We start from the raw sequence: 22,372 nt of genomic DNA, 5'->3' as shown, positions 1-22,372 counted from the left end.
ACCTTTTGCAAAAGTTTGTATTTTTAAATATAGTTGTTTAAGAGTTATTGCACACGCGCAATTTACAGTAGGCGTTCCCTAACGTAAATATGCAGATGACGCTAGAACGCGCCAATAGGATCTCACTAACTCGTGCTTGCTCTGCACCCCTCCTTACCTATTATGCCCACTATGGCTCATTTGTTCCCATTGGAAACGACACGCTGTGCTCTCTTGGTTTAGTTATAAAAATCTTTGGTACTACTCAGGTCGCTAACAATACACAGAACAAGAAACGTAGGCAAAGGCATTTTTTAATTAGCGACAACCTAGATAATTTGAATGGCTGTTAAAATAACAATTATTAAAGGTTGAGAAAATAATCATTTCGTACCTGGATAACACCTCTAAATCGTCCAGTACCAATAATAACCGCTCTTTTGTAGATTTGTCAGCCACCGCCATGGTTGTTGCCACGCCACTGCGCAGGACAGGAAATTGAGCTAATATTTTGTTGTCTGGAAAGAAAGCTTGGTAGCGACGGTTCTCGCCCTCTGTTGGTCATTACATCAAAAAGAGAAAGAGGCGGAGCCACATCTAGCTATACTAAATACTGAAGAAAAGTTGAGAAGAGTCTGTCTGCTATTGCGTTTGAGTTAGGCAGTACGAGTTGTGTTAAACTACGGCGTCTGATTTAGGAGCAGTTACAGCAAGATACCAAACAATTTCGACGTGATAAACACAGTCGTTCTCTTTTTTTCGAAATCAAATAAAGTGTGCATTTCACGATGGTGAAGGTATCTTTTAATTCGGCCCTCGGGCAGAAGGAAGTGAAAAAAGACTGCGAAACCCTCATTCCCGAGGACAAGGTGAGTCGCTAAATACTGTAGGAATTTTTACAGAAAATTACTGTCAGCAATCCACAGATATGTTTTTTGACTCACTGAATAATGTTCACTCTATTTGATTTATTCGATTTTATTTTGATCTCTTTTAGTCCCCATTTGGACTAATCTTCCAAGAGTCCTTAAACATTAAAATACAATTTATAATACAAACACACTTTCACATATAACACACTATTACAAACATACATAATATACTAGCATAATGACCCAATAAATACTCAATCTAAAAAATATTGATTCTTCATCTACTATAGTCCCAAAACATTTCTATATACTATATTTAAATTGTTTTAAAATAATGTTTAAATGTATATATTGAAAGGTTTCTAGTTTGCTCAGTTAATTTATTCAATTTCTTTATTGCTCTAAATCGAAATGTTATTTTGCCTATTTCTCTTTTCTGTCTGTATAACGCATAGATGGTGGACAATCTATTCCTAGTATTTACGGAATGCCTGTCTCTTACCAACTGAATACCGTTGTGAATAGAACTTGGCCGTTTTAAATTATGTATATTATAAAATAAAATAAGCATGTTTTTTTCAATTATCTTGTCGATTGATGACCAACCAAGAACACTGCACATTACTGCAACAGAATAACCATATCTCCACCTTAAAACAATCCTAACTGCTTTATTCTGTGCATTCTGCAGCCTCCTAACTTCACTTGATGATGCATTTCCCCAGACCACCGAACAGTAGTTCACCTGACTCTCAATTAATGCTTGAGTTATTTGCTGAAGAATTTTTCCTGGTAAATATTTAGCTATCCTTCTGATTATGCATGCTGTTTTAATAAAAACATTTTTTTTTTTTTTTACATAGATTAGTTATTTGAGACGACCATGATAAGCAGTTGTCTAGCTGCACTCCCACTAGTTTGGTTTCTGCCACTTCAATTTGTACTCCTCCCATTACTTAATTGTATCCCATGCTGTTTTGGCCTTTTCCTAGTTGAACAGACCAACATAACTTTGGTTTTCTTGGTGTTTAAAACAAGTTTGTTTTGGCAAACCCACTTCCTGATAATCTCCTTGTAAAGCCTGCTGTACCTGTTGAACCGATTGTCTTGCTGCATAAATTGTAGTATCATCTGCAAATATAGTAGCTTGAGTTTCAACCAAGGCATAGGGAAGGTCATTGGTATATATTAAGTAAAGAAGTGGCCCAAGGCAGCTTCCCTGCGGTATTCCACAGTTTAACTTGTTATGGCTGCAATCCCGATATCGGGATAAGTGTCATCAACAACCGCTGAATAGCATAGCGCTACATACAATAAATATTTATATTCATGAAATCACAAGTGCAATATAGGAAAACACAGCTTAGCCTTTTGTTAACCCACCTGTCGTGTCAGATTTTGAAATTATGCTTTACAGCGAAAGCAATCCAAGCGTTTGTGTAAGTTTATCAATCGTACGATAAAACATTAAGTACACGTAGCATCAGGTAGCTCGGTCACGAAAATCAGAAAAGCAATCAAATTAATCGTTTACCTTTGATCTTCGGATGTTTTCACTCATGAGACTCCCAGTTACACAACAAATGTTCCTTTTGTTCCATAAAGATTATTTTTAGATCCAAAATATCTCTGTTTGTTTGTCACGTCATGTTCAGAAATCCACAGGAAAGAGCGGTCACGACAACGCAGACAAATTCCAAGTAGTTTCCATAATGTCCACAGAAACATGTCAAATGTTTTTTATAATCAATCCTCAGGTTGTTTTTAGAATATATAATCGATAATATAGCAACCGCAAATGTCTTTCACAGTACGAGAGGGAAAAGCAATACCTATCCAAACTCTGTTGCGCGAGCAAAACTCATGTGACCACTTGACGCGATGTTATCGTTCCTGTTCATTTTTCAAAATAAAAGCCTGAAACTATGTCTGAAGACTGTTGACACCTTGAGGAAGCGATAGGAAAAGGAATCTGGTTCATATCCCTTTAAATGGAGCAAAGGGGCGCTATGGAACATGGAGTTTTCAAAATAGAAGTCACTTCCTGCTTTGATTTTCCTCAGGGTTTCGCCTGCAATATCAGTTCTGTTATACTCACAGACAATATTTTGACAGTTTTGGAAACTTTAGAGTGTTTTCTATCCAATGCTAATAATAATATGCATATATTAGCAACCGAGACTGAGGAGCTGGCCGTCAATACTGCCCCTGCAGCCATAAAAAGTTAACACATTAGGGGAAGAAAATGAACCATTTGATATAGGTGGACTGTTTCCTGTCAGTTAGATATGACTGTACCCAATTCAATGCTACCTCCTTAAAACCATAATGCATTCATTTTGTCTAAATTATTTCATGATCCACTAAATCAAATGCTGCACTGAAATCTAAAAATAGTACACCTACAAATTTGCCATTATCCATAGCATTGAGCCACTGGTCAGTTATGTCAACCAATGCAGTGGTAGTGGAATGGTTTTTGCGATAAGCATGCTGATTGGCTGTAATCAGATTATTATTTTCCATGTACTCCCACATTTGTCTACTCACAATACCCTCCAATATCTTACTGAGTGTAGGGAGTAGACTAATTGGTCAACTATTGGCAGGAGTAATGGGTTCTTGCTGTCTTTCGGAATAGGACACAGTTTCGCATGCTTCTATACATTTGCAAACATCCCCTTTTCGAGTGACCAGTTAAATATGTATCTCAGTGGAACTGCAATCTGGGGAAAAGCACAGCGAAGCAAAAAATTGTCCATAAGACCATAACCTGTAGATTTACCATCAGGTAATGACTTCAATAGGTTTAACACATCCAGTGACACCGTTTGTAGACTAAAAGAGCAGATCTTATTGCTCATAATATGATCATCAATCCATTGGACAATAGCTTGTTTGGAAGAATGTATGTCTACATTGTTGGTCAGTAATTTAATTTTCTGTGTAAAAAAATCTGCAGAATGATTGGCAATATCAACTGGTTTTGTTATCATTCTCCCGTCAAACTCCACACTAGATGGGCATGATGAGATAGATGTACCAAGTAAGCCCTTAACTGTGTTCCATACCTCTTTAGAATCATCTTTACAATCAATAAAAGCATTGTTGTAAAATAACTTTTTTTCCCTTTCGATTCAACTGTATAATTATGTAATGTTCTATAATTCTGTTCATCAATTTCTAATCAGTGATATATAATCTAAACAGTGTGATGAACCCATCAAAGTTGAAGAGATTATAGAGTCTATCAAACATCTAAAGAACAATAAATCACCAGGTGTTGATGGAATTACATCAGAATTTTACAAATTATTTTCTGAACAAGTAGCTCCCTTCCTATTTGAAGTCTTTTTAGAGAGTATTAAAAACAATGTTCTCCCTCCTACAATGAGTCAGGGGTTAATAACACTACTAACTAAGCCTAAAAAATAAGTGCTGCTTATCGATAACTGCATCCAATTTGTCTTCTTAATAATGACTATGAGATATTAGCCTTACTACTTGCAAAAACAATTAAAAATGTCCTGGATGCAATCATTGATGAAACACAATCTGGCTTTATGAGGAACAGACATATTTCTAACAATGTCAGACTAGTATTAGACATACTTGACTACTCAGACCTAATAACCGAGGATAGCTTCATATTATTTTTTTTATTTTTATAAAGCATTTGACACAGTAGAGCATCAGTTCCTCTTCCACTGCCTTGAGAGACTTGGCTTTCAGGATTTTTTTTATGTAAGGCTATTAGAGCTGTTACCATTTGTATAGAGAGTCCTATGAAATTGAAATATGGCTCCTCACCTAGATTTGAGTTAAAGAACAACCTTGCCTAATTCTTCTCTATCTCACCGTACCTGTTTTTATTAATCACTTCTTACACATTTAAAAAATAATAGTCCTGTACAAGGTATTTCCATAGCTGGTAAATACATTATTATAAGCCAGCTGTCTGACGATACTACACTTTTTCTGAAAGATGCTAACCAAATTCCCATATCGATCAATGTGATACAATCCTTTTCCAAAGCGTCTGGTCTATCTTAACATGAATACATGTGAACTCATGGCTGTCAAAGATTGTGTGACACCTTCATATTATGGTATTCCAGTAAAATAAATACTTACATATTTAGGCATAACCACTACAAAGGATCAGAAGTCTATAGGGTTACTAAATTGTAACCCTCTATTTAAAAATACCAGAAGAAGCTAAATCAATGGCTACAGAGGGACTTATCTTTAAAAGGAAGAGTCCTAATAACAAAGGCTGAAGGTATCTCTAGACTAACATATGGCACTCTATCTTTATATCTTGACAGTAAAATAAGCAAGGAGATAGACCAGATGCTTTTCAACTTTCTGTGGAGAAACTGTACCCATTACACTAGGAAAAATGTTGTAATGAACACTTAAGAGAATGGTGGGCTGAATTTTCTGGACTTTACTACCTTAAATAATACTTTTAAGATTAATTGGATAAAACAATTTTCCTAAGAACCCACTTCTATGTGGAATTTTATTCCTCATCATGTCTTCCCTACTTTTGGTGGCCTTAACTTCATGATGGTTTGCAATTATAATATTGACAAAGTTCCAGTGAAACTTTCTGCTTTTCATCGGCAGGTTTTCTTGTCATAGTCCTTCATTTTATAAGCATAATTTTTCTCCACACAGATATTATACATGGAATAATCGGGATATATTGTATAAAAATACTTCTTTGTTTTTAGAATTTTGGTTCCGAAATAATATCCTATTGGTGAGCCAACTGCTAAATGCAGAGGGTCTTTTACTCAGTTATAAGGAATTCTTATCACTTTACAAGGTCCCTGTAACACCTAAAGATTTTGCAATTGTTTTAGATGCCATTCCCTCAGGTGTTGCTTTATTATTCAGGTGCGTGTCAAGACCTGACCCTCAGAGCCTACCTTCCGTTGACCCTGTTGACTCATCAGTAGAAAAGATTTGTTTCTCTTTTGGTCCATTCAACAACAGAGCGATACAAACCTTGTTTCAGCAGGATGTTGTATCTATATACCTTATGTCATGCCTTATTGGAATGTATTTATTGATAATATCTGTTGGAAAAAAGTTTGGCTGTTGCCACACGCATACCTTTACATGCTTTTTACATTGTATCACACATTTAAAAATATAATGAAAGTGGCCATTTTTGGGCCCTCTTTAGACCTATACATGCCGCTTGTAAGACTATGATCCTTGCACTATACATGGTACAGGCAACATCTTGGTGTCATTATACTCCTTATAGTGTGCTCTAAAATATGGAGTATTTGTATATTCTGAATAAAAAATGTTCACATTAATTTATTCAACATGAAATATTATTATAAATGTCTCAAAAGTACCCTTTTTGATTTAGCTTATTTTTAGATGTATGGTTTGGCACAATATACTCTTTAAACTCGTTTTGTCCTTTCGACCAATCGATTGGTCTAAATGTTTAAACTTATTTTTCCATATAAAGACGCACACCCTATGTTTGAATAATACCAACTACATATGCATTGAGCTTGTCTGATGCTTTAAGCACACTAATTGATTAAATAAAAGACACAAATAACTTAAGAGCCCAATGGGCACACTGTTAAAAATAATAATAATAATGACAGCGAGTGCCTTTGTGACTGGCACACGTTGTCTCGCTCTCCTCCCTACTGCAGAGAAAAGGCACCACAGCACAGCAAGTGTTTATTGCGCTCTCTGTGCTGAAGCTGCAACATTTCAAATCCCTAATTTGTTTAGGAAAACCATTCCCTCAATCCTTGCTCTCTTTACATGAAACATGTGAGCATTGCATGCATGTGACCAATAGGGCCTGATCTATAGCCTATCATAATCACATCAATAAATTGGTTATAACAAACTCCAAACACAGTAATGTCGACAGCAAAATGGATGCGGAGAACATGAAAGCAACTTGAAATGGGTGAATGTTTACTGGTTGCTCAGGAGGGAAAGGTGAAGTCAGATCTATGGAAGACATTTTACTTAGTTGTATAAACTACTGGAGATCAAGATAAAGGAGGGTATAGCAGTAAGTGTTGTGAGTTATGTTGCTGTTAGATTACAATAGTATTTTGTTTCTGGCCATTTGGTACAGTTTAGACAACACTAAATATGTGTACCAGAGAGGCTGTTCTAATGGAATTTTTTTTCTATAAAGCCTTTATTATAGCAGACTAAAAACAGTTGCATGCATTCAAAGCTCCCTTAATTTTAAAACGAAAATGCTTGATTGTATTTCAAAGCATGAAAGTCTCGTATGCTCTGATGGATGAACAAATTAATGATTGATTTGATGCAGTAGCCTATATATTGAAGTTACGGTATTAAGACTAAACAGGACATGCTCTTAGGCCTATAGCTAGGTGGTGGTTATACAATGATACTATACAAAGCCTACTAATGATAACGACATTATGATAATGATGATCATTATAATAATAACAATGAGATCAAGAAAAAGGAGTATAGGAGCGAGAGCTGCATGCATATTATGTGACAAACAGGTGCTGTTAGATTAGTATTTTTATGCCTGTTTGGAACAGTGTAAACAACACTAAATAAATTATACCTAATAGCAGTCTGTTCTAACTAATTCTTTTTTAAAGCCTTTATTACAGCATAGCAAAGATTTAAAAACCGCCAAATCTGTGAAATTGCTTTACCCAACATTTTGCCGTTGCATGAGGCTTTGTGCTCAAGGAATCAGTAGGCTATTAAACAAACACTCAAACAGGCAACAGAAGCAATATCTAGCTTATTTCTGTAGATATATATACAGTACCAGCTACTCCATTGCAGGGTTTTTCTTTATTTTTACTATTTTCTACATTGTAGAATGAGTGAATACCTAAACTATGAAGTAACGCATGGAATCATGTATTAACCAAAAAAAAGTGTTAAACAAATATGAGATTCTTCAAAGTAGCCACCCTTTGCCTTGATGACTGCTTTGCACACTCTTGGCGTTCTCTCAACCAGCTTCACCTGGAATGCTTTTCCAACAGTCTTGAAGAAGTTTCCACATATGCTGAGCACTTGTTAGCTGTTTCCTTCACTGCTGTCCAACTCATCCCAACCCATCTCAATAGGGTTGAGTTCAGGAGATTGTGGAGGCCAGGTCATCTGATGCAGCACTCTCCATCACTCTCCTTCTTGGTCAAATAGCCCTTACACAGCCTGGAGGTGTGTTTTGGGTCATTGTCCTGTTGAAAAAACAACATCCTAAATGACCCCCAGCCTTTAGATGTGAGCTGAACAATGCACTTGAGATGCATTTTTAAAGCCTATGGATGCGAAAGTGAACTTATTTCCAAACGTTTAGGACAGTTGTATGCTGCTTTGCAATCTATCAACAGCAAGGGTTCCATTAGAGGCGCAATATTTTTTACTGATGCATTTGGCAATATTCAATTAATACGCACAAAACATATGAACAAAAGCATTCGCTATGAAAGTTGATATGTAGGCCCTTCATATATTGGCTATGCACAGCACTTTGTTCAATTTACCGAATCGGTTATTGTTTTCTTGCTCAAACCGCGAGCAACACATTTAAACCCAGACATTTCTCTCAAAACACAGGGATGTTGATGCTGCTGCCTCTGCGGCATTGTTCTCAATCCCTATATTTTGCTATTATGCACATAGCAACATATTAATTGTTTTCATGTTGAATATATGGATGTGAAATTGTATTTCAGAATGTAGCGATACTCCATATTTTAGAGCCCGCTATTAGGAGTATGACACCAAGGTGTTGTGTGTATGGTTGGTTGTGTTACAAAAAAAGCATATCAAACAACCTTCCAATGAAGGTTCTATGTCACATATGTCAGAGTCAAGGCCCGCGGGCCACATCCGGCCCGCAAGAAGGTTTTTTACGGCCCCTGGGATGATCTTGATTTATTATTAGAACCGGCCCGCAGCAAGCCGGCAGCCCGCAGATCTTTTACACGCACCAATACTACATTTCCCACAATGCAAAGGTGACGCACCGAGCAGTAGGCTGCTTCATTTCAATATTTATTGGCACAGCAGTCGTCAGCATCACAGTAAAATTAACTTTCAGATACCCATCAAAAATGGCAAAACGGAAGGTGGATACTGAGAACCGGGGGTTTCAAACAAGGTGGGAGTCGGAGTATATGTTCACGAAGGTAGCTGGAAAACCTGTGTGTCTTCTGTGTGGAGAAAGTGTGGCGGTACTGAAAGAGTATAATCTGAGACGACATTATGAAACGAAACACGCGGACAAAAACAAGAATATGGACATGGAACAAAGGCTACAAAAGGCAGAGGAATTAAAACGAGGCCTCAAATCTCGACAGGCTCTGTTCAAAAAAGCCAAATCACAAGGCCAGGCTGCTGTCAAGGCCAGTTTTATTTTGGCAGAAGAGATCGCTAAATCAGCCCGGCCATTTACGGAGGGGGATTTCATCAAAAACTGCATGATTAAAGTTTGTGACGAAGTTTGCCCAGAAAAAAGGCAACTCTTTTTAAATGTGAGTCTGAGCAGAAACACCATTGCCGAGAGAGTAGACCAGTTGTCCATCAATCTAAAAGAGCAGCTTGTGAAAAAGGGAAAAGATTTTATTGCATATTCCTTGGCTGTGGATGAGAGCACCGACATTTCTGACATTGCCCAGTTGTCAATTTTCATCCGCGGAGTGGACTCCAACCTAAGCGTGACAGAGGAGTTTTTGGCTTTACGTCCTATGCATGGCACAACTACGGGGCATGATTTGTATGAAGAGGTGTCAAGATGTGTAAATGAGATGGAGCTGCCTTGGGAAAAACTCGTGGGTTTGACAACCGACGGAGCACCTGCGATGTGTGGACACAGGAGCGGACTGGTGGCGAAGATACGGGAAAAGATGCAAGAGGAAAACGCGACAGGTGAGCTGACAGCTTATCATTGTATCATACACCAGGAAGCGTTGTGCGGTAAAGCCTTGAAAATGGAGCATGTAATGAGCATCATCACGCGCACAGTTAACTTTATCAGAGCCAAAGGTTTGAATCACCGCCAGTTCAAGGCATTTCTGACGGAGTTAGAAACGGAGCATGGTGATTTGCCTTATCACACAGAGGTGCGATGGCTAAGCCAGGGAAAGGTGCTTCAAAGATGTTTCGAGCTTCGTGAGGAGATTTGTCTGTTCTTGGACAGCAAAGGGAAAGACACAACACAACTCCGAGACGAAATGTTTCTGTGTGAAATGGCTTTTCTGTGTGACATTACGAGTCATCTGAATGCAATAAACTTGCAGCTGCAGGGTCGGGATCGAGTCATCTCTGATATGTACAGTACAGTGAAGGCATTTAAAACCAAACTGACTCTGTGGGAGACGCAGATGCGGAAAGAAAATTTGAGCCACTTTCCCAGCTGCCAGACCATGAAAGAGAAGCTCTCTACCAGTGCGTTCCCGAGCACACAGTTGGCTGATAAAATAGGTATGCTTGCCGCTGACTTTCGACGCCGATTTGCTGACTTTGAAGCACAAAAAAGCAGGTTGGAACTGCTCGGTAACCCATTTGCTGTTGACGTGGAAAGCTCACCACCAAACCTCCAAATGGAGTTGATTGACCTCCAATGCAATGATGCACTGAGGGCAAAATATGCGGCAGTGGGTGCTGCGGAGTTCGCCCGTTTCCTCCCCGGCACAATGCCCCAGCTGCGCATCCAGGCTGCTCAAACGTTGTCTATGTTTGGCAGCACATACCTGTGTGAACAACTGTTTTCTTTGATGAACCTGAACAAAACATCACACAGAAGTCGACTTACTGCTGAACACCTCCACTCAATTCTGAGGATTTCTTCAGCTCAGAGCCTTACCCCGAACATTGATGAACTTGTGGAAAAGATGGGACACCACCAAGTATCACCCTCAACCTCAAACAAGTGAACATTACTGTGCAATCACATATTTAGAGTTTTTACTCAGTTCAAGTTTAAAAGTTAAAATTTAATATTTGTTTTCACTGCATGTTACTTCTCCTTAAACAAAGTGTTGTTTTTGATTAATAGATTTTTGCACTTTATTTTTTTGTATTTCAATCCAATTATATTTTAAAAATATTTCAGTTGAGTGGATGATAGAAAATTGCTATTATTGTTTTTTCTTTGAAGTAAATTTAGCCCACTTTTGCTAAAATAGAAAATATAGTCTACTGATGGTGCCTTGAATACCGGTTTCTTTCATTTAATGTTCATGTTATGGGGATATTTATATAAAGGAAATTTGTCTTTTGTGTCTGTTGAAAATTAAAGATTACTGACAGAGCCATAAGAAAATATTGCTTTATTTATCTGATCATATTGTAATATATTTGTTAGGTTTTCAGTAGGTTCAATTAGGTTCACTAGACTATATGCGTCATTTAAAAATTTTTCAATGAACATTCGAACAGTCCGGCCCTCGTCTTGTAGCTGATTTTTTTATTTGGCCCTCCGTCCATTTGACTTTGACACCCCTGTTCTATGTGATAATTGCCAGAACAGTCTAATACCACAAAACAAAAATCAGCCCATGCTGGCATTGAATCACCCTATACAGTATGTTTGCTCCTTTGAACTTTCTGGGGTAGTTTAGGGGACAGTTATCTTGTTTTTATTTGGGGTAGTCAGTGTTTTCTTGCTGGCCAAATGTTCACTCGGATGAGTTTAGAGACAAAGCAAGATGACCAAAGTAGCCTACTCTTGGGCCCAATAGGCAGCTTGCTTTCAGGTTAGCTAGGCAGGCATAGGCTTCAAATGCATTTCAGAGGAATTCTTCACCTGTGTTGCCAGTGTCTATGTTAATGTAAGCTCTAGTGTTATTTTTCGGGAACTGTGTTTCCATCAGAAGTGTGATACAGGACTTTGGGCGAGCGGAATCAACAACCTCTGCAAGACAAGGTGTTTAACCAATGTTCAGTTAGCCATTCATTGTATTGTAGAAGCCAGATGAAAGGAACCGGTGGCCAGGCCGTGGCACCAAGTCGGAGCAGGTCCACCGATGCCGTGAGACTTGAGACGGTCCATGGAAAGTGGAAACTCAAAAGTCTGAGCCTTTTTGGTAAAACACTGGGATAAGTTTCAGGTGAAAATGCTCCATAAAATGGAGGGAGGTGTTTTTACACCACTTCCCAGCTGGCAGGATGCCGCTCGCCTGGCTAGGGAAGCCGTCTAAGGGAATGTGTTAGTCAGTAGCTCATCAGATGGCGTGAGAGACGGACAGTGGGAGGGTTGGCTCTGTTCACACTCTGCCTGATTTAACAGGTTTCATTTCACCTTTATTTAACCTCTCTGGGATCGTTCGGGAAGCTAGCGTCCCACCTCGCCAACAGCCAGTGAAAGTGCAGGGCGCCAAATTCAAAACGACAGAAATCTCATAATTTAAAGTTCCTCAACCATACAAGTATTTTACACCATTTTAAAGATACACTTCTCGTTAATCCAACCACAGTGTCCGATTTCAAAAAGGCTTTTCGGCGAAAGCAGAACATAGGTTAGGTCAGCAACTAGTCACAGAAAGCATTCAGACATTTTCCAACCAAAGAGAGGTGTCACTAAAAGTAGAAATATAGATAAAATAAATCACTAACCTTTGACGATCTTCATCAGATGACACTCCCAGGACTCAATGTTACACAATACATGTATGTTTTGTTCGATCAAGTTATATCCAAAAACCTCAGTTTACATTGGCGCCATGTTCAGAAATGCCTCCAAAACATCTGGAGAAATTGCAGAGAGCCACAACAAATAACAGAAATACTCATAATAAACTTTGATGAAACATACATGTTTTACATAGAATTAAAGATAAACTTGTTCTTAATGCAACTGCTGTTTCAGATTTCAAAAAAGCTTTACGGCAAAAGCACAATAATCAATAATCTGAGAATGGCGGTCAGCCACAAATGCAAGCCATACAGTTACCCGCCAAATTGTGGAGTCAACTAAAGTCATAAATAGCATTATAAATCTGCACTTACTTTTGCTGATCATCTTCGGAATGCACTCCCAGGACTCCCACTTCCACAAGAAATGTTTGTTTTGTTTGATTACGTTCATATGTATGTCCAAATACCTCCGTTTTGTTCGCGCATTTAGTTCACTATTCCAAAGGCACAATGCATGAGCGCAAAGTCCAGAAAAAAAGTCAAAAGAGTTCCATTACAGTTTGTAGAAACATGTCAAATGATGTTTACAATCAATCCTTAGGGTAATTTTATAATAAATCTTCAATAATATTCCAACCGGACAATAGTGTATTCATTACAGAGGAAAAAGAAGGAACGGCGCACCCGTGTGACCACGCAGTAAACAACTGATTGGCCACAGCCTAGTCCACTTGTTGAAACAGCTCTTATTCAACCCCCTTCCACAATAGAAGCCTCAAACAATTTTCTAAAGACTGTTGACATCTGCTGGAAGCCTTGGGAAGTACAATCTGGCCCCATAGACACAGCATATTGGATAGGAAATCACTTAAATGAAACTACAAACCTCAACTTCCTGGTTGGATTTGTCTTCGGCTGCCATATGAGTTCTGTTATACTCACAGACATCATTTAAACAGTTTTAGAAAATTCAGTGTTTTCTATCCAACACTACTAATAATATGCATATATTAGCATCTGGGACAGAGTAGTAGGCAGTTTACTCTGGGCACCTTATTCATCCAAGCTACTCAATACTGCCCCCCTGTCACCAAGAAGTTAACCAGGTAGGCCAGTTGAGAACATGTTCTCATTTACAGGGGCAGAGTGATTGGCAGCAGGCACAGGGCGAGGGTGTGTCCTATGTGCTGTCAAGGGTTCGACCAATAGCACGCCTGAGTCTGCTCTGCAACCACTTGACAGTTCAATAATATTATGTAAATATAGGCCAACTTCATAATGACATACACCCCTTAACAACACAGAGGCACCCCTAGAATGTGGTATTGTTATTTGCCTTACCTTTGTCAGGTTAAACCTACTAGTGTGGCTAAGATATGACCAAAAGACAGCTAGTTATAGAAACAGTAGATCTAGCTAAACGCATGTTGTTTTTCCAAGTTGCCTACTAGCCACTTTATAAACAAGATGGCTCCCCACAGAGAGTTGACATTAGGAAGTCAAGAGATGTGGTTGTCAGCAGATACCCCCCCCCCCCCCCCTATGTAGTTTGCATGGCCTCGACTAGGCAACTTTCAAGGGTATGTCTGTCTGGTCGGCATGTTTGAATACGGAAGCAGATCTGATATCGAGTTAGCACCTCAGTCTTTTCCTGTCAGCTGAACGCATCAGCTACTTACTGAGCTAGTTGTTATTAGACAACCTTGGCAACACGTTGGTACATAAATGCATAAACTGTTGCATGTAAATCATGGATGGAGCATGCAAATGTACAATAGAATGAAAGCTCAAACTGACTGTTTTGAATGTGTCATTAGCAGTCTCTATAGATGGGAGGGAAATGCCTTGTTGTATGGAAGTGAATGCAAAGTAGGAGCGACGTATATTCAGAAGTGCATAGACTTGGCCTAGTCAGTCCCCCCATGATTTTTCAGGGATTTCTTTGTGATATTTGCAGGCAAAAATGCTTGATTTTGCTGCGGTAATTCTGACATTTTGCATGGCGATTGGTTGCGAAAATGCGATGAGGGAAAACCTACGGAGCTTGATTGAACCATATTATGTGGTACATGTGCAGTGATTGGTTGAAATTACAAGCCCACCTTTTGATGGGTCAGTTTTATGCTATAATATTGCAATGATTTGACCGTTTTATGCAGAAATAGTGTGTGATTGGTCAAATTTGCTAGCCCTAACGTGGTTAGAAAGGTTCGTAAATAAGATGTGCTGGCCATAAATTCACTGAGCATTACTGAGGATATATTCTGGACATGTTGGGGTGGAGAAGGAAGAAGATTAGGATTTAGTTGCCTGTGCAATGTGAGCTCTTCCTCGGTCACAGTAAAACACTACCTGTCTCCGAGCTACTGAAATTCTACCTCTTTTCAGGGTGTTACATTCCTGAACTTTAGAATTAAGATGCTGTGTCAGTTCGAAAGTAGAAGGGGAAGTATTTTCTCTCCTTGTTAATGAATTTAAAAAGAGGCATACTATAGAAAACAAATTGTACTCCTCTCCCGTTTGCAATTGTTATTTTTGATGTTGTAAATGCAGTGGTAATACTTAATTTATGAAGACGGTCAGTACCACTGAATTAGTCTAGGCCAGGTAGTTTGCATACTGGAAACTTGGCCACACCTGCTGTATCCTTGTTATCTGTGGCATCAGCAGGTTGGGGAGCATGTGGAAACTTGCAGGAACCCATAGCTGAGGGACAGCCTTTCCTCGGAACAGATGTAGAGGCTGGAAGAAGATGTTGAGCCAAGGGAGAGCAGGCTCTGACGCAACCTATTTCGTTTTCTTACAAGAAGAAGCATAAGCAGCTGAGTTCACCCTCAAGGCCCTAGGGAGAAATAAGGCCAAAACAACACTTTTTAAACACATAGCCCCCAACTTATGTAGCATAGCATATGGCGCTCTCTATACCATGTGAAACCACAATGATAACATAGTCAAAGGCGATGCATACGTGTTTGTCTGTAGTGGCTTTTCCAAAGAGAGAAAGACGAGGACACGCACAACAACAATTTGTAGCTCATAAAGACACAACAAGCCTCAGAAACACACAGTTAATGTGGCGTCTCATTGTACCATAGGCAGAAATAGCATTTATCTGAGAGGGAGCACAAGTGTTCGTGTGTAGTGGTTTCCTTGGTGTGACTGGTTTGGACACACAGACAAAGCATTGATCATCACCCTAGCGTGACTGTGCGATGTGATTGCAGCCCCAGATGTAGGCCTAGAGCCAGTGGTCTGAGGGGGCTTAGCTGTCTGAGGGGAGAGTAAACATGCTTAAAGTATAGGACAATATTAGGCTACATAAAGTACAGCACATCCAGTATTTTTAAAGGTCCAATGCAGCAGTTTTTTTTAATCTCAATATCAAATCATGTCTGGGTTACAATTAAGAACCTTACTGTGATTGTTTTTAAAATTGTATAAATTAAATAAAAATAGCTTCCTAGCTATGAACAATTTCTCAAGCATGAATTTTGATAGGACTGTCTGGGAGTGGGGAGGGGTAACTGAAAACTCGCTGTTATTGGGCTAGCTTGGTTAGACGCTGTGAGGCCGGTTGTACGTATTGGCAATTCTCTAAAATGATGTTGGAGGCGGCTTGTGGTAGAGAAATGAACATTCAGTCCTCTGGCACCAGCTCTAGTGGACATTCCTGCAGTCAACATGCTGCAAATTTTAGTGGCCTTTTGTCCCCAGCACAAGGTGCACCTGTGTAATGATTGTGCTGTTTAATCAGCTTCTTGATATGCCACACCTGTCAGGTGCATGGATTATCTTGGCAAAGGAGAAATGTTCACTAATAGAGATGTAAAATAATTTCTGCACAAAATCTGAGATGTTTTTTGTGCATGTGGAACATTTCTGGGATCTTTTATTTCAGCTCATGAAACATGATACCAACAGTTGCGTTCATGTTTTTGTTCAGTGTATTTAAAACGTTTGACTGCACTGGGCCTTTAAGACACTTGACTAGGTTTTCTGCAGTGTACACTAAGCTATGCTCCCATATTGTCTATTTCAGGGTCAAAAGTATGTTTCTTGATAACATTTACGCTGATGTCCAGTATCTGCATACAGCTTCTGGATGCGTGTATGTTCTTCCCTTTCATCCTGCAGAAATGGGGAAACCAACATAGTCAGAGCAGAAGAACACAAAAGGAAGAGGAAGTGAATTGGAACAGACTGGAGGAACAAAACTGAGACCAAGTTTAATTTTAGTGCAGCAGCTTTATACTATCAAAGTTCAACATGAGAAAAAACCTGAGGTTAATGTGCGGTTGTGGGATGAATGTAAACTTTAATAAAGCCTCTGACTCTGACGATTGTAACCAAACCGTTCATGGCTTTGGGCACATACAGACTCAGTTACAAAACCATCCATGATGGGGATTTTGTTTTCTCACTGGGCGTAATGGTGTGAGGTAGGCCCACCACAGCATTTGAATCAGACTTTGTCATTGGCAGATATTCTTGTTGCTAATGAAGCAGAAGTTCCTGTTTTAGTGCATTATATTACCCTATTTACTCTTACAGTCGGTCGAAGCCTGTCCCTGGAAACTCCCCTTCGGTCAGCAAAGGCAAAACCACCCTGGCATTTTGATCTCATGGGGAAGAGATTAGAAGTTAAACCAGCCAGAAAGCCTCAAATATTCCCTTTTTGCCCTCTCTAGGAAATGACTTGCAGCCAAGGCTTCCGAATAGAGTGGATATAATGGGATATACGTTAGTGTTCCTCTCCCCCTTGCTCCCTCTTGGTTTTTGCTATTAGCCTACTCCCCTGTGTTTCTCCCTCCTAGTCTCTCTCTTTATTGCTTTGCGTCTCCCTGGAAACGCCACCCTGCTGCTCCGAGATTTGTGTTGACATTAACTTGATTGAGGTCAGGCTAGCTCTTACTACTTGGGAAGGGCGAATTGCTTGCTTCTCATTGTGCAATAGCTCTTCTGCTGAAGTTTGGTTGAGAATGTGGGCTCTTCCTGTCAAACTATTGTTTGGACCCAGAAATGCTTACTCATGCAGTCATACTCCTCAACTGTACAGATGGGCTCAACAATAAAAATGTTCTCAGTCAGCAAACTTGTTCAGCTCTAGAACTTCCTATTGTTGAAATGTAGAGAAATATGCCATCAGGGCATTACTGAAGAATGTTGAGACTTAATGATTTTCCGCCAATGCCCATACTCATTACCTTGGTCAGCTAGACCAGGGGTCGACCCATGTCTAGAAAGTCCCTTCACAAGGGGATACGAAGATGGTGGAGAGTTTTTAAAGAAGAGACCTTATCGTGAAATCCCATGTTTGCGATTTGATAAATACTGTGTCGTTTGGCCACATGACTCACTCCCTCAGTCAACCTCAATCAGCTCAATCTATGGCTGTTGATCAGAGCACTTAGCTGTTCATTATAGCCAGCAGGGCCTTTGGGTGGTTTGCAGTCCTCCTTAGATCTTTGACCCATCTGAAATTCCCAGGAAGTTTGGGAGTGTCTGGGGTGAGTCAAGTGCTAGTGTTTTAGTTCACAAGCTTTTTTTTTTTTAAATAGAGCTAAGACCAGCTGTATTACACCAAGATCCAAGGATCAAACCCATCTCCTAGCCTTTTCTATATCACAAATTGACTGCAATAATGTCAAGGCATTAGGAATATACACTGTAGATGGTCTACTCTCCCCACCCTCTGTTTTCTCTGTTCTCCTACTCTACCTACCTTTTTTTCTCCTTTCTATCTCTTCGTCTCCCTTTCTTGCTGTGCTTTTGTTGATTTGCATCATCACTCGCCCTGCTCTGTGCCTCTTTGGGGAGAATGAAGCCCCCTTCATCCGTTCCTTAAACACTGCCTTTGTTTCGTCTCCGCTCGCCATGCCAATGTGCTGCACCCCCTCTGAACAAACCTTACCTATTTTTGTTGTTTTGAACCAGGAGTGTTGCCAAAACTCTCATATCTAGTGTGGCTGTGCCCATCCCTCCTACACTGCCTTGAGCACAGGGGTGAGGTGGAAAAGGAAAGTGAGAGAAATGAATGGAGAGAGAGGGCAGAGAAAGGAGAGGTTAGAGATGGGCAGAAGTGTTTCAAGAGAGAAAGATGAGGGATTGAGTGACTTAAAAACCTGAAAATACAGTGTGTGTGTGTGTGTGTGTGTGTGTGTGTGTGTGTGTGTGTGTGTGTGTGTGTGTCTGTCTGCCTCACATTCGGCCTCTTCCCTCTGTTTCTTTAGGATCCGGAGGTGGCTCTGCCAGTGCGTCAGCAGTCCAAGGCCTGGTGCTGGTGCGTGTGCCTGGGCTTGGCCCTGATGCTGTCTGGCGTGGTTGTGGGAGGGGCCTACCTTTACAGGTACTACATCCTGGAGGTGAGACTGGACCACTCTGACCCCTGTGTTTATCTAGGGGTTATTGAATACTGTAACTGGCAGGATTGGAATGTTGTATTTATTGTATTTGAATACATGATATGTTTAGAGTTTTTATTTGACATGGCAAAAGATACATTCTGCTCGAAGGGCAGAGCTCCATGCAGTGAAAAGTGGGAATATAAATGTATTCTGTGTCCACCAGGAGGGCAGGGTGTTTGTGTGTGGGGCAAAGTACCGTGAGGAGGACATTGTGAACTACCATGAGGAGACAATGATGACCCAGGAGGAGGAGGATGTGGAGCTGGACCTGCCCTCCAGCTTTAAGATGATCCAGGAGAACATCCGCATACTGGTGGACCAGGATGTGGCTCTCATCAACGTACCCGTGCCCGAGTTCGAAGACGGTGACCCCGCCGACATCGTCCACGACTTCCACAGGGTAAGACTTGACTGAATTGAAAACTTCAACCAGGCTGTTTTTTGCTAACCCCTGTTTGTTTCTGTGGGGATAACAATCCACAGACCATGGATTGTTTGTGTTCAGTGGCATTTCTTAAGGTTGTTATCTTAGTCTGTTCTATTGGTGCTTCTCCACAGAGACTGACTGCCTACCTGGACCTGTTCCTGAACAAGTGCTATGTCATCCCCCTCAACACTTCCATCGTCATGCCTCCCAATGACTTCCTGGAGCTTTTGGTCAACATCAAGGTAACAGGAACTGCTTTATGAACCATGTTACAATAATGATAGTAATACATTCGATTTCTTACGCACTAGTCTGGGTACCCAATGTAACCTTATACTGTTTTTACAATGTTGTAAAAGAGACTGACATTTAAATGTTTTTGAAATGAACCACTTAGTATCTCATGATGTTAATGATAGGATGTGTTAGTCGATGTTGTATTCCTCTTTCTTCCCCAGGCTGGTGCCTACATGCCCCAGTCCTACCTGGTCCATGAGGAGATGGTGGTGACGGAGCGCCTGTACAACGTGGAACAACTGGGATTCTTCATCAACAACCTCTGCCAGGGCAAGGACACCTATAAGCTTCAGCGCAGAGACAGGATCCTGGGTCAGTACACACCTGCATAAATACAAACACATACCATACATCACACCTTGCGCACGCTTCATAGTTCTTTGGACAAGTGAAGAATTATGCTGACATGCCCAAAGGAAATGGGCTTCTCTTACATTCAGCCCTTTTTTAGCTTGAGATCATGACTGACTGGTCTCTAAGTACACAGTTAGACCTCCCATACCTAACACTCTACTCACACACACGTGCAAGTATTCACACACACGTCTAACAAAACTACCAAATGGGCATTGCGACATACACTATATATACAAAAGTATGTGGACACCCTGGATTCTGCTATTTCAGCCACACCCGTTGCTGACAGGTGTATAAAATCAAGCACACAGCCATGCAATCTCCATTGACAAACATTGGCAGTAGAATAGCCTTACTGAAGAGCTCAGTGACTTTCAATGTGGCACCGTCATAGGATGCCACCTTTCCAACAAGTCAGTTAGTCAAATTTCTGCCCTGTTAGAGCTGCCCTGGTCTATTGTGAAGTGGAAACGTTTAGGCCACACAAGCTCACAGAACGGGACCGCCGAGTGCTGGAGCATGTAAAAATCATCTGTCCTCGGTTGCAACACTCACTACCAAGTTCCAAACGGCCTCTGGAAGCAACATTGGAACAAGAACTGTTCGTCGGGAGCTTCATGAAATGGGTTTCTATGACCGAGCAGCTGCACACAAGCCTAAGAATGCCAAGTATTGGCTGGAGTGGTGTAAAGTTCGACGCCATTGGACTCTAGAGCAGTGGAAATGCGTTCTCTGGAGTGATGACTCACGCATCACCATCTGGCAGTCCGATGGATGAATCTGGGTTTGGCAGATGCCAGGAGAACGCTACCTGCCCGGATGCATAGTGCCAAATGTCAAGTTTGGTGGAAGAGGAGGAATAATGGTGTGGGGCTGTTTTTCATGGTTCAGGCCTCTTAGTTCCAGTCAAGGGAAATCAACGCTACAGCATACAATTATGTTCTAGACAATTCTGTGCTTCCAACTTTGTGGCAACAGTTTGGGGAAGGCCCTTTCCTGTTTCAGCATGACAATGCCCCCGTGCAAAAGGCAACAGAAATGGTTTGTCGAGATTGGTATGGAAGAACTTGACTGGCCTGCACAGAGCCCTGACCTCAACCCCATTGAACACCTTTGGGCTAGATTGGAACGCTGACTGCAAGTCAGGCCTAATCCCCCCCAACATCAGTGCCCGACTTCACTAATGCTCTTGTAGATGAATGGAAGCAAGCCCCCGCAGCAATGTTCCAACATCTAGTGGAAAGCCTTCCCTGAAGAGTGGAGGCTGTTATAGCAGCAAAGAGTGGACCAACTCCATGATTTTGGAATGAGATGTTCAATGAGCAGGTGTCCACATACTTTGTCATGTAGTGTTTCTGACTCATCTCTTTACTCCCAATGAGTCTGAGCCTGTATGAACAACCAACCACCATATTGTGGCATCTTATACAGGTTTTTGTTAGGCGTAGATCAGCAATTTAACCTTCCCATCTCCCACATTACAGGTATGCAGAAGCGTGAAGCTCTCAACTGCCACAAGATCCGTCACTTTGAGAGCAAATTTGTGGTGGAGACCTTGATCTGTGAGCCCTAGTGACGTCGCCGTGGGCAAAGTGTGACATCTTCTCTGTACAACCTCTTCATTTCACTGGGAGCGCAGTTGGAGATTTGTAATCCTCATTTTCTGTTTTAAATTTTCCCATTTTGTTATTCTACATCAGGTGTGATCATTTTTATGTGAAATGGGGCAATTTTGTCTGCTTAAAATCTGTCAATCAGTTCTGTGTTTTTTTTTATTTTTTCATTATACAGGGATGCAATTATTTGATAGAGGGTTTCTATTTTTTGGAGGATATATTCAATGGCGGGACTGCTAGCTTGTCAAAAATGTAAACATAGATCTCAAAATCATCAGTGAGGTTAAGATGACTTAAGTAATCAAACTGGGATTAAGGGGCTTGAAGCAGATCATGTATGGTATAGTCAGATTTTCTGAAACCGAGTCTAATTTGTATTTTTGAATACAGAAACAAATGTGCAAAGGACTAGTCCAGGGTGTTTTATAGATGTTACATTTTCTGTTGAAACTGTTAAGATGTCTTAACTGGAAAACATCTTAAAATAAGTGTGGATACATGTTTCTTTCATCTAGCTTTAAGAATAAATCAAAATCAAGATAGTTGTCTATATAATTCAAATCAGTTATTTTTTTCTTATACAACAAAGGAAAACACACTTTTTTTATATTGGGATAAACTAAATATTTAGTTTAAGTTCTTTTTTTCGAACTCCATCTATATTACTAATTTGTATATAACCTCTGTAAAGATATGACCAACACCACAATAAATCTTAAACCAGTACTACGGACCTCCATGGCATAGCCAGCGTGTTTGTGACAAGAACATATCAAA

General features: G+C 40.3%; 2 protein-coding genes across 2 annotated transcripts in view; one reads left to right on the top strand and one right to left on the bottom strand.

Annotated features, from left to right (window-relative positions):
- LOC139402022 (mediator complex subunit 4) overlaps positions 1–511 on the bottom strand; it is a 6,863-nt gene extending 6,352 nt beyond the window's left edge. Inside the window, exon 1 of the mRNA XM_071146073.1 lies at positions 374–511. Coding sequence (XP_071002174.1) covers positions 374–444 — 71 coding nt within the window. The 5' untranslated portion in view covers positions 445–511. The remainder of the gene's footprint in view (positions 1–373) is intronic.
- Positions 192–22,372, top strand: LOC139402012 (integral membrane protein 2B-like). Its single transcript, XM_071146061.1, has 6 exons — positions 192–848; positions 18,725–18,856; positions 19,062–19,298; positions 19,457–19,567; positions 19,784–19,934; positions 21,464–22,372. The coding sequence occupies exons 1-6, from the start codon at positions 768–770 to the stop codon at positions 21,550–21,552; spliced, it is 801 nt and encodes a 266-aa protein (XP_071002162.1). The 5' UTR covers positions 192–767; the 3' UTR covers positions 21,553–22,372.

Source organism: Oncorhynchus clarkii, chromosome 3, assembly GCF_045791955.1.
Source record: "Oncorhynchus clarkii lewisi isolate Uvic-CL-2024 chromosome 3, UVic_Ocla_1.0, whole genome shotgun sequence".
In the NCBI taxonomy this organism is placed as follows: domain Eukaryota; kingdom Metazoa; phylum Chordata; class Actinopteri; order Salmoniformes; family Salmonidae; genus Oncorhynchus; species Oncorhynchus clarkii.
Note: the sequence above shows the minus strand (reverse complement) of the source record. Positions and strands in the feature narration are given on the sequence as shown.